This window comes from Amblyomma americanum, chromosome 9, assembly GCF_052857255.1.
Source record: "Amblyomma americanum isolate KBUSLIRL-KWMA chromosome 9, ASM5285725v1, whole genome shotgun sequence".
Lineage (NCBI taxonomy): Eukaryota > Metazoa > Arthropoda > Arachnida > Ixodida > Ixodidae > Amblyomma > Amblyomma americanum.
The window spans coordinates 1,570,749-1,598,139 of record NC_135505.1 but is presented as its reverse complement, the minus strand read 5'-3'; the positions used below and the strand labels follow the sequence as shown (position 1 = coordinate 1,598,139).

Here is a 27,391-nt window from a genome sequence, read left to right as displayed (position 1 = left end):
CCCGGATTACAATTGCACACTGTGGGAATGCAACAGCATGCATGCAGCTTTTAGCAATATGAGGCAGCTATACAGTTCTATATTCGTATTGATTATTATTTGCAGAAGTAAAAATTCACAGTGAGACTGAAATATGTACAGTATATAGACAAAATTTTGTCGGATGCAGATTCGAGAAAAAAAAATTTTTCTGCATTGTCTCAATATGCAGTCAGCTGGTATTTTTGCAAATGGAGCACGCATGTGCCCTCAGATCCAATGATTTTGATTGTCTTGCTTCGCCTAAAGAAATATTTTTCTGCAAACACACATCATGCAAACTTTTCTCCATATATGACTCTACATGTATGTGTTGACATGCATGAACAGCACTCACTACCAGTGTAAGTGCTGCTAAAATGTACAGCTAAGCAAAGTACTTTAAATATCTTTAATTCATATATATAGCCACTCAATTTTTCAGCACTTTCAGCATGTCGCCAAAGGATCTATTTATGCTGCGCAAGCGCTCCTCCCTCGTTTTGATGCTGGGATGCTTTTCCATGTGCATCTCGAAGGCCGCTGAAAACAGTAAAAATAACTACACAAAGAAAAAATACACAAAGTTTTGGAAATTGATGCAATCTATGCGCTTTTTATGGTACTGAAAGATGAAAAAAATGGACCCTTATAATTACTTTCTACTATATTGATTCAGACTGTTTCTTGCACCATATGCTTTGAAAGGGTCACAAGTGTCGTCATCATAGCAGAGAAAGTTATTTCCCTATGGTTAGTTACAGGTTTGTACCTACAATTATGGAATCCTCAAATAAACTTCGTATTATATGCAACTCCAAGGACCAAGTGTTAATGCATTATAGTCTCCAAATATGTCAATGAGAAAAGAGTAACATGCAGAGAAATACTTTACAATGAATAACCTTACCTCGAAGAGCTTTGAGTTTTTCGGGCGTAAGAGCCCGCCTCTCAGGTAGCTCAGGAACTCCTTCTTTGTGCAGGAAACGGTGGCAGGGCCTACCGGTTATGCTCCTATTGTAGAGCTCTTTCATACCCCATAGAGCCTTTGCCATTTCCCGCACAAAGAGAGAGTCCTTGGGCTGTGTCTGCAGGTAAGCCCATTTCCCTCTTGGGAGGGTCACCCCACAGGCCAAGTGCACCTAAAAAAATTTTGAAGTAAGGTATGTCAGACACACTAAGAAAAAGCGCATCATCAAGTAAAATATTGGTTACTGATAATCAACAAAAACTGTTTTAATCTTCATACAGTGCTAATGCTAACCATAGTGCATGCAGCAGCTGGGCTACGATAAGGAATAAGAGGAAGTTATGAATTGTAGACCACAACAGTTCCGAAGCCTGAGGAAATGCAGGCCATCAGTGCAGCCCTAAGAATTTCCATTTTTTAATCTTGTTACAGTTCCTCATCAGAACAGGTACAAAGTGCCTGTCACTATGACTGCTTTCGAGCTTCTTTTACGGGTGATACGCTCATAAATGTTCTATACAAGCACATCTCTCTTGTGAGCCATCTCCAGTTAACCCCCTAAACGAAATCAAGCGAAATATTTCTAATTCCCTGTTAGCTAGCCATAGAAGACAATGCAACAAAGTTCTTGCCACAAACAACCATTTTTCAGGCTTGTTTTCACTTCAACAAAATTTTCGTTCAGTGGAGCTGGGCTTGAAAATTCATTTTATCATAACATAGGCATAATTAACGCTAACTGTAGTAACTTTTCGTACATCCACACCACTAACAACATATAAAATTAATGGGTGAAGATTATCAGACCTGAATGTTCTTTCCAAGCTCTTCCTGACTGTCACGCTTTGTTAATTCACCTGATGGCCTGAACCTTATTCCATTCATTAAAGCTGCGAGTAAAAATGAAAATCTCCATTCTGTACCTCCTCGTTTTCTCTACCGCCATTCTGTGTGTCGCCTCCTCTTGGGGCCCCTTGCCGCTCCTGGGCGATTACCGATGAAGTGGGCACATAAATCTGCGCCTTCAAAAATAAAATTGTCATTTCAGTTCGCAATTATTGTGCACAGGTATTAATAAAGAACTCTGCAAGTAAAGTGCACTATTATCATATATTTAAATTTTAATTAAAGTTGGTCACAGTGTTAGGTTATTTCCTATGCAAGCAAGTTATGTGACAGCACCTTTGCAATAAGCAGGCATGAGGGTTTCATATTGAGTAAAGAATGATAAGGTAGTAGTCTAATACCCCTGCCACACTAACAAATTTCACTTCAGTTTATTTTCATTAAAGATCCCAAATGGGGTGTTACATAAAGGGTGGGATAATGGTGCACCAGTGACAGCAGTCATAAACAATGATGGGCAAGTTATGGCAGCGATATGATAGGGAAGGCCGTCTACAGTCAGTTGCTACTCAACAAAATAATGAGTTGGTAAAGACGTTGGCATCGGCACACAGGTGCAGAACTTGGAAGAGGGTGATCGATGCGATGGGATCTGCGTGGTGGTGGTGCACAGATGTAGGGTTCTTGTCTTTAATGTCACTAAATTAATGTCATTCGGTCTCTTTTGGTCCTACATGGTAAAAAATAATGTTATTTGCAAATTATGGTAATGACAATTGGTGAAAAAAAAGTCTAATTAAAAGACATCAGCGCCCATAAAACGTGCTTGAAAGTGTTGCGTACTGTTTCAAAAGCTCTTAAGAACATTTCTGGGCAATATTAAGGCTTCAAATATTATTTCTGGCAATTCTGCAGCACTTAAGTTTAGCCATCAAAGTCCAAGCCAAGGACAGAGTCAACCGCAAATCTGAAAAATGTAAACAAACAAAATGGCTGGCATGACACGGTGGAGCGCAGATTGTTGAAATAACTTCCAAAAAAGTGAAGTGCTCAGTTACAGCTTTAAGTACTTCCCAGCCAAACGAACATCGTCAAGACCCGCACTCGTTAAATATTTTAGGAATCTAACAGTATGAAGCAATAGATTAAGGAATGGCATTTCCATGTTGTAATTAATGAAACATTTCTGTATAAATACATTTGTCTTTGTTTCAGATATCATTTTTGAAGTATGCACATGTTGTATAAATTTTTGTGTATAGAGTTTTTATATATATATGTGTGTGTGTGCGTGTGCTGACTCGGTATAATGTTTTCTGGTGTACGCGCGTAAAATATTATTTGATCGTATTTTGTGCTGTAGTGCAAGAACTTCTGCAGAAACTAATCTAATCATTGTGTGTAAATTTTTGTGTGATTTGAAACCGCTGTACGCTGCCATCAAAGGGGGCAAGGGCCTTAGTCAAGCTGCTTAACTAGCAGCTTTTAGTCCTTGCCCTCACATTTTTTCTGTAACAGGATAAATGTGGAATAAATGAAATGTGAATGTGAATGCCAGCCAACAATCTACAAAAATATCCCCATACAGAACTCGAGCATTGCTATTAGAATAACTTTTGAATTATTAGTAATAACCACTGCCGTAACAAATGTATTTTTGAGGAGATGCCAGCTATCCATCTCATCATTCTGTGTGGAGTAATTAAAAGGGTATACGTGCATCTTCTCGTGGAAAACTAGTTACTAAGATAGATTACTCTATTCAAGCCCGTGACCAGCCAAAACAGAAAAAAAACCTTGCATGACTGCATATGTGGCTATTAAATACACAGCTCCTCATATGAAACCACTGGAGAAACAGAAAGGTGAAGAGCAAAACTGCCAGGAAGACAATGAGTTTCATTGTAAACCACAAGGCACGACACAAGGATGACACGAACGATAAGAAAGACTAGAAAATTTTAATGATATTCGAGAAGTAACAGATCAACAGCAAAATCAATTATCCCACACAAGGCATTAACACACCTTGCATGGGAAGTGCAGCCCAGAAATAATAACTAATAAGAGGATTTTTCACCACTGCAGTGAAAGACAGGACATATTTGACAGGGCACAAAGAATGTCCTGCCAAATGGCAAATTAAATTTGGAAAGTGATACGCTACATGCCATCTTGCTTTCTAAAAACGCAACAAAAAATAATCAACACCAACCAAAAGAATTACGAACTAGATATTTCAGCTACCACACAGGAGCTTTGTTCACAATGAGGGCTGAACGAAGAACGAACACATTGCTCCGCACCAACCGTGCACGCGGCAGTCTTGCAGCAGACAACGGCACTGTCGGTTTATGACATAGCTCAGGCTGCTTCAATATGGCTGTTGCTGTCAGGGGGAGGGGCTTAGAGCTGATAGCTTTCATTGAAATTGCCACTTCAAAAGCGCAAGTCCAGCTCTGCATCTTTTTTAGGCATGCATAACAATGTTGTGGCTAGTACCTGCAATGTAAAACCACGATTTGTTGGTAGACCATGTCATGACCCCTTTAAGACGTCGACTCTACCTTTTGCCCTCACTGTGAACAAGGCTGCCGCGTGGAAGGCGAAATGTAGTTGTCTTCGCTCTTTTGGTCGGCATCATTTATTTTTTGTCATGCATCATCCCGACCAGATGGGTTTCCGTCAAACTGTTGACTTCAATATATTCTAAAAACACACTGCCAATGTATGTTTCCACGAACTATAGTTAGGGCCAGTATTTTTCTTTCGTGAAAAATAGTGATTTAAATAAGAACTTGTTTCCCAACACAATCAGGCTTACTTATAACAGCCATATAGTTATAATGAACACTCAGTTATGATAAAACAACGAAAATATTACTCAGGGCAAATGGGCTGATCTTCTACCCGTCACACTGGAAGACTTGTCCTACTAACTGAACAACATTCAGTGCACCAAATACCATTACCTCTCTTTTGGCCCGTCCTTGTCGCCTCGTCTCTGTCCTCGTCTGTTCAGCGCTGCTTTTCCAGAATAATAATGGTCGTTAACTGTATATATCATGTGTGCCACTCACTTGCACTGGTAGCCCCTGCTGTGCTCGGCTCGGACTGCTGGAGGCAGCAGCCTCTACTGCAGTTGTTGCAGCTGCAGCCAGCTCTGCCAGCCCTTCACCTGGCACGTCTCGTGCCCCAAGGGATTCTGAGCCTAGCTCAGGCTCCCTCGTGGCCGGTATGTCTGAGTTGCACACCTACAAGACAAATTGAAAATGCCCTTGTATATGCCAGTATTGAATCTCACTACACTTCACATACCTGTTGCTGTTCACTGCACTGGCAGGTTCTTCTTTTCTTCAGGTGTTCTTGCACCTCTCCTGCACGATGAAAGCACTTGTATTCATGCCAAACAGATAGCTTCAACACCCCGTCACAAGTGAAAACCCAATAATGATGAAAACAAAACCGCAAAATCTGGAGACAAAAAATGCGATTTGTGCAACATGTTAAACTGAGTGTTCACATAATGAATACTTCTCAATTTCTGCCATTACAGATGGCCTTTGTAATCTTTTTTTTGCACCCATAAGCAGAGACACTGTACATTCCGCTTGTGTGCAACATAAGAAACAAGCCTGTTTCCAATAAAAAAAATCCAAGAAGGCCATGAAAATAACATTTCTTCAAGCCAGTAAGTTTTCTGCTTATTTTTATCCAATTTCATACTTCAATATACACTGCATCGCATACCAATGCACTCAGCAAGACTGCATAACTGGGGTGCATAGCAGGGGAGGTGTGAAAACCGGCCAGGCAAAACTGGCCCTTGAATGCATGAATGACCTGACAAGGGAACAGAGCAGCTTAAGGTCTTCAAACCTTTTTACAAATTAACTATTGCGACTGCGCATTTCACACATCACAGGGCTTTATTTTTCTTTGAGCTCAGTTCAAGATTAAGCTCACATAGGAGAGAAATCCCTGTAGAGCAGAAAAATATGGCCGCTCATTGCGTTGGTAGTGTGCATGATCAGCTGCATTATACTGAATTAACTCTCAAGATGTCTGAACTCAAGTTGCTGTCCTAAAGGATGCCACATTAATCCCAGAGCACTTAACACTGTGCCAAAATTTCTTTTCATCTGCTGTACTGTGCTTTTTTTTATTTCTGTGCTTATGTCACCTGCCTATAGAAAAGAAATACCCACATCAAGACTGCATGCAGTTCCCAATTACTTTATTTTAAACATTGCAAGAATGGCAGCATAGCATGGGTAATTATAATTCATTTCAGGAGCATTCACTTTATTTAGATTAAATAGAAACATGTTGAAACTGCACCTTTCATGAATGAGAGAGTTCTCTTCCTGACACTCGTCTCCTTTAGGGTACTTGTGTGTAAACATAGCAACCCTATCTTTTTAGACAGGTGCGACGAAGAGAAAAACTTTTGTAATGTAAAGTTCGAAATCGCAACCTTATACAGAGCGACATTGTCAAATCCCTCAATGGCGAGAGGCGCCACTCGGCTCTTCAAGGTGCCGAGTGTCATGCATTTTATCGAGCAAAATCACTGTCATGCTCTTATATTCATGAATCACCATATCACAATCCTACATGAGATACCTACATCGCCAACTTAACCAAGTGTGCACACATGCTGTTCATACTTCCAAGCTGCCTCCCCGCTAGCGTGGTGCCAGCGCCCTAGATGGCAGCTCTTGATTTTGCCCTAGTGACATTCATGTCCAAGCAGGCTACTCAATTCAATTCAATTCAATTCTTTTTATTATCATTTCTTCAGTACAGTACATAACATCACTGTCTGGATCCTTAGCCAAAGGCTAGTTATGGATCCATGCAATAAAAGCAAAGAGATTAGTGAGGACAAATGATTTCTTCTGCATGCCAAAATAATACACATAAGAATGGTGGAAAAATGCAAAGCGTACAAGCAAGATGGTTCAAATTACAGAAATACAAGAGGGCTCATGACAAAAAAACATATGAAGACAGGAACAGCAATTTTTATACAAAATAAACGCAGTTGCCTTAGAAGTGATTATTCAATGACATATGAATGGCAAACCCAACATAGACACTACAGAGAATAATAAGAGACAATCACTAAGCGATTTGGATTTTAAATCAAGTAATTATTTGTGACAGAAAAAAGGTCTTTAGTGAAATATAAGGATTGGACGTTGCAAAGACTGCACAGGGGATTTTATTCCAAGTTTTTACCCCTTGATACTCGAAGCGGCGCTGGCCATAGTCATTGCGAGATGTAGGAACCAGAAATCTGCCCTGTGCTGCTGAACGGCTGTTAGTTGGGGCTCTATAGAATGTGTTCAAAGGAAAGGGGGAGGTGCCGGAGAGGACTCTTAGTACGAGTAGTGCAACGCGAAAATCTCGAAGCTGCAATGCCGGCATTATTTGGAGTCTAAAAAACAAAGGGCGAGAAGGCGTATATGGTGTTGTGCAAGTCATTATTATCAGTGCCCGCTTCTGCAGGCGTTAAACAGGTTCAATGTAAGTGATGTAAGTGAACCCCCATGATTCTATACAGTAAGTTAATTGGGACTGAAAGAAGCTAAAGTATATTGTTTTTAGTGTGTGTATTTCGAAATGTCGCCGAGCTTTGGCCAGAACGAAACATGCATAAGATAGTTTGCTACGCAATTTTTCGATATGCGGTTTCCAGTTTAATGCAGCGTCTAAGGTTACACCCAAGTACTGAATAGTCTTAACTTCTTCAATTTCTTTATCTCCTATCGTTATTGCGGAGCAGGTATTCTGGTATTTTTTATAAGGGGATGCAAATATAATATATTTAGTCTTGCCTATGTTCAAAGTGAGTCTATTTGTTAAAAACCATTTATTGACTCTCTGAAGTTCTGAGTTTAAAGTATGCTTGGCTGTTTCAACGGAATTAGCGGTCACCAACAATGAGGTGTCGTCGGCGTACATAATGGCACCGGTATTTATTAGGCAATCGGGTAAGTTGTTTATGTAAAGTGTAAAAAGTATAGGCCCCAGTACTGAGCCCTGCGGAACACCTACGGAAATAGAACGCGAACTTGACGCGTGTTCGTCAATAATAACACACTGCCGTTGCCCAGTTAAATAGCTTCTAATGAAATCGAGTGATACACCTCTGAACCCATATCGTTCTAGTTTCTTGCATAAAATATCGAGATCCACAGTGTCGAATGCCTTCTTAATATCCAGGAATTCACCAACAGAAATATTTTTATTATTGAGTGCTTCATTGATTGAGTCAGTTATAGAAAGCACAGCCGTGGTGGTCGATCTAAATTTCTGAAAACCATGTTGGGACGTTGACAGAATTGCATTTTTAGTCAGGAATTGCGTAATTCTTTTAGCCAATAGTTTTTCAAACAGAGTGTTTATACAGCTAAGGATTGAGATCGGCCTATAGTTTCCGAGTTCATTAGGATTCCCACTTTTGTAGATAGAACTACCTTGGCGAGCTTCAAAATATGAGGATAGATGCCGGACAGAAACGCTTTATTAAATAAAGATGCTAAGGTGGCAGCTAAGACGCCACTGTTGTTTTTAATTATGGAAACCGGAATACCATCGAGACCCGTGGCCTTAGTAGCATCCATTGAATTAAGTGCACTCATTACTTCGTCACTGCTTATTTCTATAAAACCGAAGGTCTTTTCAAGATACTCAGGCAGAGAAGGTTCGTCTGTGAGACCCATACTTAAACGTAAACCAGCACCCACTGAGCAGAAATGATCGTTAAACTGATCTGATAGCAGGTGTTTATCTGGGGAAAGGGCCAGGTCAGGAAGTATTCGGTTTGATGGAGTAGGCTGAATTATCGAGTTCACTGTAGCCCAGAGTTTTTTAGAATTGCCGGCGCATGCGTTTATTTGGTTACTAAAATATAGCTTCTTCTGTACACGCATGGTAGCAACAGCTTTATTTCTATGAATCTTATACTGAGCACTATAATATGCGTTCCCTCTGTTTTGTTTCATTTTGGTGTGCCAGTGGTCGCGCGTTTTTATCATATTTAGCACAGCTGCTGTCATCCAAGGGCACACTGGATGTGTATAGTACGTTTTTTTCTGCGTAAAACTACAATCATTTATCACAGCTTTGATTCTATCGACAAGGCTGCAGCAGTGTTCATTGGCATTCATATCGGCGAGGTCTGCAAAGCTCATTTCAGAGAGCCTGAGTGCGCATTTTTGATAGTCAATTTTCTTCCTAAGCTCGCATGTGCTGTCAGAAGTTCTACGGCTATCTCTATCGTCTACGCGGTATAAGAAGGCAATCGCGAAGTGATCTGCCACTGCTGTATCATATGCCCCAGCCAAATAACAAGGTGGCACGAAATTGCATATCACATGGTCGAGGCATGTCGAGCTGGAACCTGCGATTCGGGTCGGAGTAGAGATATGATTCGTAAATCCATATGAAAATAACAGGTCAGTGTATTCGCTGTGGTTGGCACCTAAAGTATCAATATTAGTATCGCCGACGATGATTGCTTTTTTGTTCTTATCGGTTACGTGTATAAAAACAGATTCAAGATCATTCACAAACTTACTACGATCTGCGTGGGGGGCTCTATAAACAACACCAACCATGACACCCTCCAGTTCAACAAATAGAAATTCCGAACTGCTACTGACGGATGCGTTAAGATACGGATAGTCCCAGTGTACAAGGGTCTTTTTAATGTACAAACCTACCCCTCCTCCTCGATTGTTCGAAATACGGGGACGGGACAGAAATACATAATTGGGAATGTTATAGCTTTCACCGGGCATCAGCCAGGTTTCTGTAATGGCTATAACATCGTAAAGAAAGCTGTGCTCTGCTAGAAACGTACAAAGGCCGTCAAAATTTCTAGCTATGCTCCTTACATTGCAATGCAGTATGGTGCGTGATTCATTTAACGTGAGAAATTTATGAGTGGTTTGTACAGTCAGCATTTTGAATGAACTAGACTATAAGGCCGAGGTCGGCCTCTGTAGAAATTCGGATCACGTCCGAGTTGTCTGCTTTTCGCGCCAAGATCCGGCCACGAGATACCCATGCATACTTCCAGTTGTGAAGTTTCTTCGCCGCTATAGCCCTAGCAAGCAACACTTTATACTCTGGGCAAAGATGTTCGTTTACGAACACGGATGTTGACCCAGAAATGCCAAGGTCCGATGTGATTAAGCGAGTTTTTCTTGCCGATTCGAGCAGTTTATCACGGGCATCACTTGACCTGAACTTAACGATGATATTCGATTTGTTCCTGTCTTTTGTTGGCACTCGATGCACGAGGTCAATATCGTTCACCGTTATTTCCGCTCCCACCTTCGTGGCAAGAGCGGAGACAATGCCTGTCAGTGACTCGCTGTCAGTAGTAGGGATGCCTTTTAACTCAAGGTTATTTCTGCGACTGTACTGCTGAAGTTCAGTTAGCTCTGCTCTAGTACGCAGCAGCTGTTTCGAAAGTTCACTGTTTTCATGCTTTAGATACTTCTGCTCTTCCTTAAGCTCACTTATCTCCCGACGTGCCTCGGCCAGTTCTTTCTTAAATTCTTCAAAACTTTCATTCATAAATTCGACTGATCCCCGCAGGGTGCCAAGCTCATGGTTCAGGTTACTTCCCAAGGCTTCCAACTTGCTGTTAAGCTTCACAAGAAAACTTCCAACTTCTTTCACAGTGGTTGGAGCCTTGTCGAATAGCTTTTCTCTCTTTTCTTTCGTGTTAGACGCGGTACCGGACCCTTCATCATCACTCATTGCTTTAGGACGACCCAGGCACAGACTACAAAATGTATGTACAAGTAAAGAGTATTACAGACCTGTAATACGAAAAGTAGGATGAGCGTCGGGCCGATGCGTTCGTGCCTGAATCGTCCTCAGCAATGCTTCGTCCAGGGTCAGGAGTTCAGCTTTTATACGCCCCGCTGCATCAGTGCGCCACAGTCGGAGAGCTGGAGTATGCGCACATGCGCCGACGCAGTAACCACTGGGCCCGGTGTGACGAAGTTAGTTAAAGCCAGCAAGTTGCGTTGGCAATCGTTGGCACGTGTTGGCGAACCGGGAATCCGCGACGGTGATCCAGACAGCCGGGCCAGCTGTAATACGAAAAGTAGGATGAGCGTCGGGCCGATGCGTTCGTGCCTGAATCGTCCTCAGCAAGGCTTCGTCCAGGGTCAGGAGTTCAGCTTTTATACGCCCCGCTGCATCAGTGCGCCACAGTCGGAGAGCTGGAGTATGCGCACATGCGCCGACGCAGTAACCACTGGGCCCGGTGTGACGAAGTTAGTAAAAGCCAGCAAGTTGCGTTGGCAATCGTTGGCACGTGTTGGCGAACCGGGAATCCGCGACGGTGATCCAGACAGCCGGGCCAGCTGTAATACGAAAAGTAGGATGAGCGTCGGGCCGATGCGTTCGTGCCTGAATCGTCCTCTCAATGGTGAATGTACTGCACTTTTCACACCTGCCATTCTAAGCACACCTTAGCATATTGTTTGACCAGTGGGGTGAATGACAAATTACGACACAGTGCTATTCGTGAAGCTCCAATTCAACAACAAGCAGTCTTAAGGGCGACCCACATGGAGCATTTTTCTTGCAAAAAACTGGCGTCCGGCGGGGCGGCCGTTCGCAGCTGATCAAGCCGGGCTAGATATGTCCGCCCGGCAGTCAGCCGCTCGCCGGAAGCGGCCAACGTAGGCTATCAGCGCGGACCAATCAGGGTGCGACCGCGTCAGACTTCCGCCCGCTTCTACAACATGGCCGCACCTGCCGAAGCGGCCTCTCGCTTCACCACGAACTCGTCGTTACCGCTACACTGTGCCTCAGGTTCACGGCAAACAAAAGTCGCACGAAGCTTTCGCTTTGTCCGAAGATGCCCGCAGCACAAAATTTTAGCTATGAAACGCGCCAGATTTTCAGAATTCTGGATTTGCAAAGCTGCTAGGCTTAGCCACTACACGTCGGTTGATGTCAGGAAGTGCAAGAGGTTCAAATAGGTTAACTATTTTGGTTCAGTAAGGGGTCACAAAGAATAATTCGTCCTCTTTGTCATCATGGAATCAATAGAATAATTGTAAATGCACAGCTGTTCTTTTCAGCATTTTACTAAGCATATGGAATCACGCCCTTTTTAAATCCTTGCAGCAGTGGTCTGGTGGCAGCCACCCATTTTCCGCCGCTTGTGGTGTTGCACGGCGGAAGAGCGTTGGCGTTCTGCAGTGCAAGTTCGCTCCCTGTGGGTCCCCCTTTAAAAACGTGCAATGAAGTGGACCTCAGGCAAAGACAATGCCAGCACCAAACGTGATGCCCGTTTGGAAATGAGGCAAAATAGATATGTCATGTTATCTTGATTGCATCATCATTGGCTGGAAGCCGTCACTCATTCTTCTATGCACTACACACCACCACTCATTCCACTATACACCTGCACTCATATACTACTCAAAAAGATAAAACGGAATTTCTCACAGCAAATACCGCCACAACGTTTTGAATTTTACCCACCAGAAAGTCAGCAATGAAAATATTATCAAGACCCTGAGGCAAACAACTCAATTTCACAAGACTCACCACCTCATTTATGATAGGGCATCTTAGTCAAAGCATGCATTGCCCCTGCCTAATGTTCTCTAAAAGCCCAAATACATGCTTGCTAAGAATAGTTGCTATAAACTTGGAACTAACAGCAGCCACGCTGACAAAGAAACACCTCAGCAAACAATGTTGGCACTGCATCTCTCATGCACCAATTTTGTTCTTGAGATGCAAACAGTTATGTGCCTCACCAATTCCTTTTATGACCACTTCTTGCAGGTCATAGTTTCGTTGGCGTTCCTGTGACAGCTTTTTCCTAAGGGACCAAATTTCCAATTGTAGGTTTTCTATTTCTTTTTTTTCCATCCAGTGCCCTCTTCTCCATGAGGTATTCATCTAAAGAAGAGCTTTCTTCAAAAGAAAACCTCAGCTTTTTGTGGCAAGCCTGCTTTTTCTGGGCCTTTTTTTGTTTTTGGCTCATAACCTGCTGAAATGAAAAGGAACATATACATCTTATTACTATCATTCTAAAGCACATTCATGGGCAAATTTCCAGTCCCATAAAAAACTAACTTCTATGAACGAGATAAAATGGAAGAATAACCATAATTATGGTGCTATTTCTTGCTTTCAGCACACATACCATGGGGCCCACTAGAAGTACTTTCCAAACAGCATAACCAACTTGCAAGTAGTCTGCAATTGTCTGACTACAAAAAACAAGAAGTGTTGCCCAACCAACTCTGTGCATCATCCTACGCGAGGCTTTTATGCGAATGAGGTGAAGAAAATTTCTGTGACCATTTTGACTCCACATGGTTGCATCTCGACAAAACAGATAATAACATTTTAATGCCATAAACTCATTATCAACCAGTGAAGAATTTCAATTTGTGGATGATTTTGCTATTACGAAGCAAATCAACAGGTGATGTCACTATATTTAAACACATAACTGCCTTTTAATGTCACTATTAAAGGGAAACCAGATGGGAACACTAAGTTCTGATAGATTGATAGATTAACATCTCAGGATGATGACAGTCAGAAAATTGCCTCCAAGTGAAGCACCTGTGGTAACACCCCATGCAGATTCAAGAAACTGAAGCTCGTGGCGTGTCTGCTTCGCCAGTAACAATTGGTTGAGTGGTTCGACGCACGGCCAAGCAGTCAAGAATGTGAAATACATAAAAACAGCGCAAACCAGATGATGGACAGAAAGATGAGACAGGAATGTCACTACAGAGACTTTTACCTTGCATTCTGTGCATCCACCCTGTGTGCAGCCATGCTATGAGCATGTTTAGAATGGTATGCTTGCAACAGATTTACACTCCGTTCTGTTTGCTCGGCAGACAGTCAAGGGGTTCAGTTCTCGGTTAATCCTTTGAACTGGCTTCTTTCCGCGCGCTTGTGGCATTCTCAAATTATAAAATGTATAGTTTTCTCCTGTACGGGCATGCTATGAAGGATAAAATCCTCACCATTGAAAAGGTGTTACGTATGCATAAACAACCAAACTCGCGAGTCTGTGATGAACCAGCGCCGGAGTCCCTCGAATACTTGAATTAGGCAGTTTCCTGAATATGCTTGGTCAAATCATTATGCTCACTCTCATGAAATGTGGAGAGGTAACATTAAATGAAAAAAAAATAAAGGATGCTGTACTCACTGCCTCATTTGTAGTTAAATACCTGAACCGAGCATTCAGAGAAAGGTCAGCATGTTTTGGCAGAGCTGAAATGCCACAGTCTCGTCTGCACAAGGCCAAGCGTTAATAATTGTAACGCAGTTATTCTTCATTCTTCGGTATAGGGTCCGGTTACACTAGGCCGATGCTACGGCGATCGGTTGGCTGGTCGGTATGCAAATGCCATCGCTGACGCACTAGTCTGTCAAGCTATACCGACGACGACGCCAGCAGGACCAATGACCCCGTTTCGCAGTAATGTAAAAAGAGTGAACGTAGTAGGAACTGGCAGAGTGTGGTGGGGGCTAGTTGATATGACATATTTTACTACACTTAACAACTTTAAAACTTATTGGACCTGATGCTAGCCACGGCGACATACGCGCGATGTTCGTGCACGAGCGAAGATGTGCTTTTATTCGGTGCCTGCGCATAGAACCTATCAGCGAGGCAAGCGACACGGACAGAAAACGCCGCACGACGGTGCCACTCATCGCCGTCGCCTAGGCTTGTGCGGCCGAGCGAAAGCTTCACACCCGGTGAATAGACGGCCCGAAAGACAGCGCTTGTGTACCTTATCCACATCGAAAAAAGCAAACCGAGCGGCTGCATTTCATAACTTCACACTTTACTACTAATCAGTAAGGAACTTTCGCCATAATTTCGAATTTCGGTCAACGGTGGACCGCCGGCCCCTTTCGTGACGAGGCCTTGCGAGTACGCAGGATTCGTGTGTGCGATTTCGGCGATTGCAAAGAGCGAATTCGGGAGTTTTAGCACCTTAAATAGCTGTTGAGCTTAACTTTGGCTACAGTGCCCTCAAAGCGACGACTGCCTACATCGCAGGGTGCGAGTACAATAAAGGGGAAGTGTCGATATGTGACCCGGTGTTCACAGCATGTGCTGAAGGCAGCCGGCAGCAGCAGTCGGCGTCGACTGTGGACAACAAATCTGGTAGTTTTCATTATTTCAAGTAATGTCCAAACTTATCTTTAGCTAAAGCGCTTTAAAATCAAATACTGATGACATAAGAGGAAGCAGATGCATTCAGCGGGAAGCGCCAGTCCTATGCGAGGCGTTTCGCAAGCAGGCGACATAGCATCAGCGGTGCTTATTGCAGTGTTATCATAGTGTGTAGACGAGGAAAGCTACAATTTGCGAGCAATACTAGGTAATATTTAAGATAAGGAGAGCCCACTTTGAGTTTTATGCCAAGCAGTACTGTTTGCGCACAGCTATGTAAACAATCCCAGCGCGGGGCTACATGTTGTTGTGATCGTCGCATTCCTAGGCCGCAATGCGCACGCACAGTAAACGCTAAATGATGTACTATCATTTTCAAGCACTCATCTAGACGGCGGCGGCCATTCATCGGTGTGGGCAGTGAAAACATTCGAGTCGCGTAGGGTATTGCAAGCGGCTTGGTTCCTGCAAAAGGCTTCTATGAGCCGAAGGGAATGTATGTTACAAATGCACACATGCAGCGGGAAGTCGTCTCATTCGGCACTTTTCTCTGCTCCTTTCGTCCCTCAAGGTTACTCCAGTGCCACCTTGTGATAGTTTGAGTTTAATTATCAAGCCGATGAATAGCGGACAAGAAACTGGTATCCAGCTACAAAACGACGCGGCTTTCACGGCGCACATCGGCGAAGGCATGCAATGCACGGCACGTGCCGCTTTTCGCATACAAAAGCACTCGACTGCTCAAAAGAAACCACACTCATAACATAAAAATAACTTGTTTATGAGCGGAAATAATAAAGCAGGAGTCCATCGATTTCTGTTTCCTCAACAATCAGAAAAGGGGTGCCACAAGCAAGTCTGCTTTCCTAAGGATTTCTCAGCTAGCGTACTAAGCTGACGGCTTCCGAAAAGAAATCACTGAAAATGTAATTTATTTGGATAAGCTCAAAAAAAAAAAGAAAAGTTTTCGAGCGACCGCCGTCTATGACGTGCATGCAAGCACCTCAACAGCGCGCAGCAGACAACGCGGGGTGCGCATGCCCTTCTAACGTCAGCGATCAGAGGTTGTTGCCAGACCAGCAAGCAGTTCGCAGAAGAAACAGAAAAAAATCGTTTTCAAAATATTTGCCGCACAAAATCAACTGAAAGTTGGGGGAATTTTAATTAAGCGAGTTGAGAATTAAATGCGATAAGCACGGTATGCGTGAAAATAGGCTATCAAGGCCCCTTTAACTTAGTATTCCCATTCAGTGTCTCTTTACAGACAGCTTGTGCACACTGAGTATAACTCTATTATTTTCCCTGAATTCTCAAATAATTGCTGGTCTTCCAAATGTAATCTGCAACAAGAGTTGAACTCACAGATTACTGTTACATACAAGGTCTTTAATGGTCAAGGATTGATAAAACTGCCAAAGCTAGCACTAGTTCGTCGGCCAGGCTTCAGGTACCCGATTTATTCTTAGGCTACAAAGGACATTATTGTCAGGAAGGCCTGATAAGCCTCCCACCGAGGTTTGACTGGAGCCCATTAGAATAAATTACGAATACTGATCATACACAGGCTGCTTCCTTTCCTTTGCGCATCTCCCCACTCGCTTGTACTTCAATCTTTCAATCCACAATGGAGCACACAGCTAAAATAGGCAAGCAAATACATAAGATGCACTACGAAATATTCGAAAGCAAAGAACAGAGGAAAGAGCTGCTGCTAATGACACCTTTCCTGATGCAAGGTCGGCTTTGGCCAAACAGTGCCATGCTACAAAGTTGTTTCGTTTAATAAAAGTGACTGTTTACTCAAAGCGGGAAGCCCCCGGCCAGAGGAAAGCTTTTACCCACTGTATCAACAACAGGTTCCCGGCATCACTAAGAATTGAATGCCAGACTTCCCACATGTGAAGCAGATGCTCCAATAACTTGGCCACTGAAGTATTGCAAATTGACAGACGGATACCTGAGCACTTTGCTGAGCAGCTTCATGAGCAGCATCATCAAACACATGCTTCGGCCACCGGATCCTTCGCTTGTTCAGTTTTTTTGCCAGTTCTTCTGCCGTTGCTGCATTATAGACATCTCAATTAAACATAATACTCATGAAACAATGCAACATATGAACAAAGCAGTGTACAATTATCAGAACAATTTCAAATATTATTGTCAGCCGTGGATTTATGTAATACATGCTGGAGCAGCTTGCCATTCTATACATGAGTGATGCAAGGTTAATCTCTACCTTGAAGAAATAATTTGTGCCTATTAAGAGCTGTCCAACACCAGAATTGTGCATGCTTGAAGTGGTAATTAACATGACAAAGCTGTGATTATTTTGTTACCATGTCTTTTGTTACCATGACTATGGTGTCAGCCGACGCTTCCTTCACTGACGGCTCGTGCACCCAGTCGCTCATTACAAGTTGTAGGCCTCAGCGCCTTCCACAACTTCAGTTGCTTATGAGTAATAAACCTTTTTCTTAACATTCAGAATTAGTGGATGCCTGAAGCAACCACGCATGGCCACAAGTCAATGTCCTGGATGCAGCTTCTTGCCCGCAGTGCGAAAGGGTCCAGCTGTTTGTTTTCTCCTCATAACGCTGCCTATCATATTTGGATAGAGTCGCTGTGTAATCTCCAGGAACCAAAACCATTCTCTTTGCAAACAGTTAGGCTACTTGAGCACGTCACTTACAAGTAGGGGTTCGACATTTCAGATAAAGGCAAAATAAACCGATAAAAGTATGCCGATTTCAGTTTTCGAAAAACGTCAGTATTCTCGGCATGCTAGGCAAAGATAGCTGGCTGTTGAAAGCGAGTTACACTCTGCCAAAGCTGAAATTAAGTAAGCAGGAAGCCAGGGGCATGATGCAACAATGACGTTGATCCCTTTCTCCTTGCCCATGGGGGACGAAATTTCCTCAATGCGTTCTGGTTCGGCATAGCAGTGGGTTTGAGACCCCTGCTAGAAATGAAGGGAGGACAGGAACATAGAATATTTGTTTGTTAGTGGTATCTGACATTGTGCGCTTGTTGTCACAATATGGTTTATGGTTTATCAGGGTTTAACATCCCAAAGCAACTCAGGCTATGAGAGACGCCGTAGTGAAGAGCTCCGGAAATTTCGACCACCTGGATTCTTTAACGTGAACTGACATCGTGCACAGTACACGGGCCATAGAATTTCGCCTCCATCAAAATTCGACCGCCGCGGCCGGGATCGAACCCGCGTCTTTCGGGCCAGCAGCCGAGCACCATAACCACTCAGCCGACGCGGCGGCTTGTGTTGTCACAATACGTGCAATGCGCCCTCCCTGATGTGTTAGCTTGTCCACTCACGCATGTTATATCTATGAGTATCGTAAGTAATCATGGCTCAACACTGCACATTTGTTGATCACGTGTTTCTTCTTATGTCTCTAGAGTAGACGAGTACAATAGGCTGACTCAGCAACGTGCGCAGTCGGGTGGGAATGACTACCGGAAAGTTGAAGCCGCGCAAGACCTGCAAGCAAAGCTGTACCCCGATAGCGACGTGTGATGAAGTCACAAAACCGCTGTCATCATGAATGCTAGCGACAGTCTGTTGCGGGTTTTCTCCAGAAAAAGCCCTGCCCGACGAAATTGCGAGGGCAAACAGCCTAGCATTTCCTGGTCTCTCCAGTTCTTGTCACGCCCGCCTGCACTCGCGAGGGATACCCTCAAAGGCAGCTGTACCGCATGCACTAGCGTCACGCGCGCTGCGATAGTTTATAAATTTGCACACCTCCTACAAGCGTAGCAACGCAACTGCTTTCCGGATTTCTTAGTGTGGACAAAAATACTGTTGTCACTTACCAGCCAGTTCTTCTATATCGCCAGGATAATAATCTTCATCACCGCCATCCGGAGCGTCTTTGTCCCGCCAGTAGACCAACTTGTTTTTCGCCAAGTCCTTTGTAGATTTTGGGCAATAATCTTTAATTAGGCTGACTGGCACGACGGCCTTTTCACCGTCTTTATACAGCACGTATGCGAGCAACGGCTCCATAATAAAGAAATATTTTCGTAGGCTAACAAAGCAGCGCAGCTAGGGACCCCAAAAAATTGCACCTAATACCTAACACAGCTACGATGGCTAGAAGCTTTGGATACTTTTGACTTGTTATGGCCATGCTTTGAAAAGGCAATTTTTTCTAGCGCGCACGCGGAGCATATTTTAATGAATACTTATAAACTTTACAGTTCTTTTTTGGGTAGAACAAAGCCGACTGCAGGTACCCAGTGGACTTCAAATTGCTACAGTGTTTTGCACAGCGCATGTCGCGGTTGTATCTGGAGGGCGAAAGTCAAGACAATCAAGACTTCAAGAGTCAAGACCGGTCAAGACCGATAGAGCAGTGGTCACTTTGTTGTCACCTTCTGCTGCTATTTTGTTCAATTTCTCCCATTCTAGTTTTGTATTTTTTGCCTGCCTGTTTCATTTAGTTTTTCTTAGACTACTATGGATAGGGATGTGACCAAGAAACGACGGAAGCGTTATTTCTACAAAGACGAACCGTTTGTTGTCCCGAAGACCACACTTTACAGGAGGCAGCAAGAAGTGCGGCTTCGCACTCAGCATTGTGCCTCATCGACGTCAGCTGCCAACGACGGAGATGTCAACGGCGGAGGCGTTGTGGGCGATTTGCTGAACCTTCCAAGTGGCGAGCAACCAGCAGCAGAACAAGCGGCGCAGCCAGCCTCGCCTACTTTGAGTGCCCACGATGAGCAGGCAGGCGGCATCTCGTATGCCGATGACGAATATTTGTTCCAAACAGACGACTTTGACCGGCTTGGCGAAACACCCGATGACAGCAGTTCTATGTCGGGAGAAACCGAAAACGACGACGGCGAACGCGAGTTTCTGGCATCGGACTTTGTCGAGCTTGAGGCTGCAGTACTTCCGGGCTCCACAACGACAAAGGCAGCCGCGATAATAATGATAATGGCGTTTGTCGTCACTCATAGACTCACTTGGGAGGCCCTGAATGATCTGCTGCGCCTCATAGATGGTCTGTTTGGCTTTAAAGGTGATGTACTTCCTCGGTCAAAGTTTGTGTTCCGAAAGCTTTGGTCGTCGCGCAAGGAAAGGCTGGTGAAGCGGTTTTTTTATTGTGACACCTGTGGCAGTGTGCTTTTGTCAGTGCCCGGAATGTCATCAATGAGGTGCCCGGACTGCGAGGTTAGCACGGAACTTAGTGTTCTAAAAGCTAGGGGACATTTTTTCATCATTTTAGATTTGAAAGAACAGATGAAATGTTTGCTTGCAAAATCAAAGGCTGCATTGTTTGAAAGACTTGTGAACTTAAAGGCAGTCATTCAGCAAGGAGGAGCCGCACTGTTGCAGGACATCACAAGTGGATCTATGGCCGAGGAGTTGAGGAAGAGCGGCAAAATTGGCTGGATGGATCCTACCATCACTACCAACACAGATGGAAGCCCCGTATTCAAGTCATCGTCATCATCTGTGTGGCCAATCCAGTTTTTGATTAACGAGCTGCCACCTTGCGACAGGCTAAAGAACTGCTTGATAGGTGGGCTGTGGTTCGGCCAGCACCCGTACATGAGAACCTTCTTAACCAAATTTGTTGAAGAGATCAATCAGTTTGGCAAGATCATTTGGAAGGCAGGTCATACATTGCTGTCATCAGGACTTCATGTACTGTGCTGCTGCGTGGATGCGCCAGCCCGAGCATCTGTGATCAACATGGTCCAGTTTAATGGTCTCTTCGGCTGCCCTTGGTGCTACAATTGTGCTGAGTTTCACGAAGGTATGGTTGATAAAATTTGTCATTGCATCTGGCTGAACACTTGTGCATGTATGTTAACTTAGTGGATATGCTTAATAATTTCATATCTTAATTTTAAACAGCTTGTAATATGCCCTGAAATGCATTTAGGCTGTTCTGTCTGAGCTAGCTATGACCAAAAAATGGATAAGTTGAAGCGGTGTTCAAATACTGCTAAGGAAAAACGTTGCATTTGCAGCGGTCAGTTTGTATCAAAGTTCTCAGTGCACCTTATGAAAGCTCTGGCTGCTGAAAAATTTGCCATTAGAAACATGTGATATAGATCATGTGCCACACTTATCCGTGACAGCAGATATGAAGTGCAAAGTATTGAAGGCGGGCCTAAAATTCCCCATCTAGATACATCATGCGAATGTCACGTGAGAGACTTATACCCAGCAAGAGTACTGTCATAAGCAAAAGTAAGGGCTTTCAGTCTGCATTCCAAACCAAACTGCACTGTATACATGTGGGTGCTACCTGACGAAGTGCTCCTAGTGTCAAGATTGGCACACTGCGACGTTTTCAACAATATGAGCGTTTCGTCAGGCAGCGCCAGCATGCAGCGTGGAATATGGTTCGCACCATGGACAGTTGGATCGATTACTTTTGCTCATTATAGTTTAGTGCATAAAACATATGCAGGCATTGCTTAATTCCTGTAGATTCTGCTTTCTGCAGGCAAATAATCGAGCATGCACACTATTTCTCTCCTTTCAGCAGGGGCCCAAAGGTACATGAGTGTTACAGTCGGTGAGGAGCGGACCCCAGGGGAGATGTCGAAAGACATGGAGTTTGCGGAGAAGATCAAAGATGCTGTGAATGGGCTTAAAGGGCAGTCACCACTGAATCATCTGAAACACTTTAACATTGTGTTTGGCCACACAGTGGAGTATATGCATTGTGTGCTCATCGGGGTCACGAAATGCCTTACTGACCAGTGGTTTGATTCAGCAAACTCTCGGCAACCGTTCTACATTGGTAAGTAGCGGAGAAAGTAAAAAGGCTACACTTATACTCATTATAGCACTAAGTAACCTTAAAAATTTTTCTAATACTCTGTACTACATTGCTGAAGGGTACATTGACCTAAATTAAGCATAGGAAAAAAGAGATAACAAAGGTTGTTACTGGCTGGTACTCCTTAACCCTTTCCGGTCATACCTCGGGCATCACCCGACAGTGGAAAAGTGTGCGTGTGGTTGGTATAGTCCGGCATGGCTCGGCACAGGGCTTTAAATAAATGTTTATAACCAAGCCATGATGTGGCACTCCCTTTCATTGCGAGGAGCTGGAAAGACCAAAAGAATGCTGACCATTGCAGGAGTCAGTGGGGAAGCTATACCTGACCAGAAAAGGTTAATTAACTGTTGCCGTCTAGTTCAGCTGCTGACACGATGGAGCTTAGCTTTGATGTTCAAGTTGCAGTGCTCATTCAGCTGGCTCCTCAAACAAGGTGTGGTCCTATGTCCTGCTATCAAAATTAGACATGAAAAATAACTAACTTACGAAAAAGCACTAAGGGACTTATGAGCATGAAGAGGTTCATAGTTTCACAAACAAGAAAGAACAGTCTGGCATGCTTGAGTGCTCAGAAAGTTGGGTAAGCTGCATTTGTGCAGCTCGAAAAAAGGAACCTGGATATGATTTGCATGACAGCCACGCAGTGCCACTGAACGCCAGTAGGGGTTCATATTATTTGCATTGGTTGTGAGCAATCACCACGAGCTTGCTGAATGCAACTTTGGCAAAAATTTCAATTTCTTAGCATCTTGTTCATATCACTTGAAGTTTAATGCTGCACCTTCTAATTTAAACATTTCAGGCTGCATGCAAAAACAGCAGTGCAATTAATTTCTCTATCTGATATTGCATTCCATAAACATCAAAATTGGCTTTTGAGGAAAGGAAATGGCGCAGAAACTATGGGAGTAAAAGAAAGGAAGAAAGAGGGCTCCTAGTGTAGGGCTGGGGAATAATTTCGACCACCTGGGGATCTTTAACGTGCACTGATGTCGCACAACACACGGGCGCGTTTTTGCATTTCACCTCCATCGATGCGAAACGTGGCCGCCGTGGTTGGATTCGAACATGGGAACTCCGGCTCAGTAGCCGAGCACCCTAACCACTGAGACACCACGGCGGGTCTCCATAAACTTATGACAGTGGATCCAGAAAAAATTCATTTATAGAGCTTGAATTATGAGTCAAAACAAAGTGGTGTCATAATTTTCACCTTGGAATTGTGAGCTGTGCGACATAACATCTTGGTATGTTGTGCCATGCTGGAACGTAACCTAATCCAACGCCTTTCACGTTGGTTCACTTATGTTCTAATTCTGCGTCAAAGCAGCCAGTGCCATCTTCTCAGCCAGTTTGTGTGAATTTGTCTGCAGCATGTGAAGACAAAGGCAGAGATTTTTTGTTCTGTTACCCTTCTCAATGTTTGCTATGCAACGTAAGTGCCTGACGTCATTTCAGTGCCCTTTTTTTTACAAGATGTCCTGCTGCTATGTTGAGATTTAATGCTTAAAAGGGCCCGCAAAATTTGTGCATGCAGCTTCAGCTGCTATAGTTAAAAAGCTGCTTTTTAGACTAGAACAGTAAACAGTGATAAGCCATTGCCCTTGTTACGTGCACACCAGCGCCAAGTGCACAACATTTTTATTTGTGCAGGGCGCCCCGGAACAATGGCCAAAGTGGACAGAAGGCTGCTGGCAATAAAGCCACCTCATTCATTCACCCGTCTGCCACGTTCGCTCAAGGACAAGTGCCACTGGAAAGCCAGCGAATGGCGGCGTTGGTTGCTTTTTTATGCCCTGCCCTGCTGCTTGGGCATACTACCTCAGCGCTACCTGAACCACTTTGCATTGCTGGTTGAAGCCATATTCAACCTACTGCTGGAAGAGCTGACATTGCAGCAAATAAATCATGCAGGTGAGGCCCAGCTGTATAATGCATTATTAGAAGCTAGGCACCAAAAGTACTTATTGGTAGTTCAGGGAAAAAATGTGGCATCTCAAAGCAAGGAGAGCCTTGTGCTTATGGTCTGCAGGTGTTTGTCATGAACAGTTTATTGTGGTTTGTAGTATTTGTGCTGCTTCTGATTCTTTTATTCTTTGCTCTATAGATTGTGTCATTATTGAATATTTCACTAAAGTGGTGCCTCTGCAGGATGTACTAATGTAGTCTGATATAGCTTAAGGACGAACCTGCAAATGAGACGATTCAAATTCATGACGACTTGACTTGAAAGGACTCTGCGGTCACTGCATGAAGCGCATGGCAATGTCAACTAGGGATATGCGAGAGAAAACTGCCTACATATCATTGCAGTTATCATCGGACAACGACTGATGGTGGTGATATCTACATTTAATTTTGTGATGTTTTCTAGTTCATAAGATTTCCCATTGCATTTTTATTAGGCTGCTTTAATCTATACAGGCCTACTTCATTTGTCACACAGTGTCCCTTTAAAAGTTGAGTGTTTGCATGTTGTTGCCCACTTGAGGGGTACTGAAAGCTTAATTAAATAGTCTCTTTGCTGAAAAAAGTGCATTTTTGTTAGCCATTGATAGCTACAGCCTCTAGTCTTGTGTGTGCTGTGCTTAGTGGTGGTCTTTCTCTAAGAGCTGATGTGACAGCACTCTGCAGCTGCTCAGTTTTTCTAGGAGCATTCAGGATTGTCTATCTTAGGGTGCCTCAATGACTAGCGCTGCTTTCAGCGTGCAGTCAGTCCAGTCTATTGACCACGATACTCTGCATTTCAATTACTTTTCTGACAATCAGGATTAGTAGTTTCCAGCTGCAGTTGCATATTCTCTAAAGAATGCCGTTTAGACAGCTTGTTGTTCACCATGAGAGGTTCCCCTCTCTCTCTGTGTTCTCTCTGTTCATTGTTCTATGGCCATTCATCATTCGTTCACATTCTGCTCACGCCAAGCATGAGCCAAGTAATGCTATGCTTAAAAGGACGTTTAGAAGCTCATGGTTTCATGAGCGCCGCATAGCAGTGGGCTCAATCCTTTTTTTTTTAAAGTTATCTCATGTTTGTTTTTATTATTAAATACTGTGTTTCTGTTTCAAGCCTGACTCGGCCGTATGAGCTTGCATTTCCTGTAGTATGTTCCCATAGTGTTCAACATCCCTTTTCTGGTTATCAGCTTATTCTAGAAAGTACTTATCAGTTGTCCTCTTGTGGTTCACGTAATTACTTTCTTTATCTGATATTACTAATGGAACGCACCTAAATTACACGTTACATTTTTGGTATCACTAGATATTTTTACAGTGAGATGTTGGTACTATCTTGGTGCAGGCCGCCTACTAGAGGACTTCGTGTCACGGATGCCAGCACTGTATGGAGCGCGGCTGATGACATTCAACGTCCACCAGCTTCTCCACCTGGCGAAGGCTGCTAAGAACTTCGGGCCACTGTGGGCACATTCGGCATTTGTTTTTGAAACTGGGAATGGTAGGGTGCTTAGAGCAATAACATCAGCAAATGGGGCACCTGACCAGGTCATTGAAAGAATGATTATGCTGCAGCTAGTGGATTTGGCTATGGCACTTTGCACTGTTCAGTAGCAAGCCAGAAATATCATATGCACAATGCTGGGGCACCCACTCACTCTGAATGCCACACGTGTGGGTAACTCTTATATGTTTGGAGCTTGTGACCCATTTCCCGTGCTTTCAACAGAAGAAAGAAACAGCCTTATGTTAAGCTTTGGATACGTTCCTTCTCTTGAGGAGCATTTTCGGTTTAGTTTCCGCTCCACTGTGCTGCACAGCACAAGGTATGAGAGGGCAAAGAAGAGCAACAGTACAGCTATTTGCACAACAGAGAATGATTTCTTTGTTATAAACCGCATTTTTCATGTTACCGAAAATGAAACCAGAGAATGCATTTTGTTGTGCACTAGGGTTGTTTGCATGGAAAGCCAGCACAAGCTACCTCCGCACATCATGGAATGCTTTCGATCTCTTTCAGGTGTTATTACTGTATTGAAACTGAAAGATATCCATGCGCCATGTGTGTTGATTGAATTTGCGGAAGAAAAGGGGCTGTACATTTGCAAGCTGCCAAACTTCATTGAGCGTGATTAAAGGCACAATAAAGAATCTGAACTCGTCTTTTTACCACGGGAACTCTATCTACACATTCCGGGCATTGTTAAAAACTTCGAATTATTGTCCTGTGAGGCCAATTGCCCTAATTAAATCGGATTAAACGTCCTGGCTTCCACCTTCTATTTTTCTTAACTCAACACGGCAGGTAGGAGGAGTCAACCAAAGAGTCGGGCAGTCCCATGGCGGCTTGTCGCTCTGTCATTGGCGGAGTGACACGTAAATCAGAGTCCACATGCATTTTTATTTCTATGGGCATAACCTGTGCCTGTATTGTCTGTGACTGAAGCTGTTTATTCACAGAAACTTAAAAATAAGCGAAAGTGAAGCCGTCACTGTGCTGGCTAAAGGCACTCCACACGTTGGTTGACTCCGCTTACCTACTGCGTTGAGTTCAAGCAAAAGGCGGGAGCCGGGATGTTTAATCCGGTATAATTAGGACAATCAGCCACACAGGACAATAATTCGAAGTTTCCAAGAACGCCCGGATTGTGTAGATTGAGTTCCCACAGTAAATTCAGATTCCTCTTTAGTGCACCTTTAACAGCGCACGGTGAAAATTTAAAGTAAACTGTACAGCATGGTCGAACGTTCCAAAGCAATACCTGGGCTATGAGAGGTGCTGTACAGTGTAATCCACTTATAATGATACCAGATATAACAATATATCGCTTATAACGATCAAATTCTTTAGATTTCTGAATTCTCCCATTGCCACTATATGAAAATAAACCGTATATAACGATAGAATTATTGGTGAAATAGCAGATACAATGATAGGATTCTAGCCACCCAGATGGTATTTACAGTCAAACTTTGTCTGAAAGCTTGATAAAAAACAAAATCCTTTGAAGTGAACGAGGTAAAAACTCCGAACGGACCGGCATGGCGAAATCTGTGGGGGAGCGTTGCCTACGGCCTCGAGAACCAAGCACTATCGTTGACACAATAGCTGGAGGGAGGAGCTTGCTTGGCCGCTGCCGCGCAACATTGACTAAAAAATTAGTTTCCGCCCAATGTGGTTGAGAATTTACTTTTTTTTAAGTGTTCCTTTTTCTTGCACGTTCCCCGTTTTCCGCTGTCTGCATCACAGTCCTTGGCAGTGCACCAAGATGCTCTATGATGATTATGCCGATAACATTACTGCCTGTTTATCTTTTGACGGGAGCTCCGGAGGGGGTGGGGTGGCTCGCTCGGCTAACTTGGCAGAGTGCCAAGACGCTGTGCGCCCTTACATTTATGGGGTAATGCCTACATGCATGGGGGAATACATGGATGTGTTTTTTTTTGCCAGTCCGGATATAACGTTAATCGGTTATAACCATCAAATTTTCTGGTTTTCTAATTGTCGTTATAAGTGGATTGCATTGAAGTAAAGGGCACCAGAATTATTCAGACAGCATAGTTTTC

General features: G+C 43.6%; 2 protein-coding genes across 2 annotated transcripts; one reads left to right on the top strand and one right to left on the bottom strand.

Moving 5' to 3' along the window:
• Nucleotides 1-3,910: 3,910 nt before the first annotated feature.
• On the bottom strand, nt 3,911-19,112 carry LOC144105143 (uncharacterized). Its single transcript, XM_077638314.1, has 5 exons — nt 18,876-19,112; nt 17,002-17,105; nt 12,765-12,878; nt 4,915-5,088; nt 3,911-3,916 (listed from the first exon to the last, which is right to left on the bottom strand). Exons 1-5 carry the CDS (start codon nt 19,066-19,068, stop codon nt 3,911-3,913), a joined length of 591 nt encoding a protein of 196 aa, XP_077494440.1. The 5' UTR covers nt 19,069-19,112.
• Nucleotides 19,113-19,521: 409 nt separating this feature from the next.
• On the top strand, nt 19,522-25,438 carry LOC144105142 (uncharacterized). Its single transcript, XM_077638313.1, has 4 exons — nt 19,522-20,830; nt 21,572-21,829; nt 23,525-23,785; nt 25,170-25,438. Exons 1-4 carry the CDS (start codon nt 19,522-19,524, stop codon nt 25,436-25,438), a joined length of 2,097 nt encoding a protein of 698 aa, XP_077494439.1.
• The last annotated feature ends 1,953 nt before the right edge of the window (nt 25,439-27,391 follow it).

Coding starts and splice junctions, on each gene's coding strand:
- LOC144105143 (XM_077638314.1), bottom strand. CDS start 19,068: ATGGAGCCGTTGCTCGCATACGTGCTGTATAAAGACGGTGAAAAGGCC. Junction 17,106..18,875: donor CGATATAGAAGAACTGGCTG/GTAAGTGACAAC, acceptor TCTATAATGCAG/CAACGGCAGAAGAACTGGCA. Junction 5,089..12,764: donor AATACCTCATGGAGAAGAGG/GCACTGGATGGA, acceptor TTTGTCTTGTAG/GTGTGCAACTCAGACATACC.
- LOC144105142 (XM_077638313.1), top strand. CDS start 19,522: ATGGATAGGGATGTGACCAAGAAACGACGGAAGCGTTATTTCTACAAA. Junction 20,831..21,571: donor TTGTGCTGAGTTTCACGAAG/GTATGGTTGATA, acceptor TCCTTTCAGCAG/GGGCCCAAAGGTACATGAGT. Junction 21,830..23,524: donor TCGGCAACCGTTCTACATTG/GTAAGTAGCGGA, acceptor TTATTTGTGCAG/GGCGCCCCGGAACAATGGCC.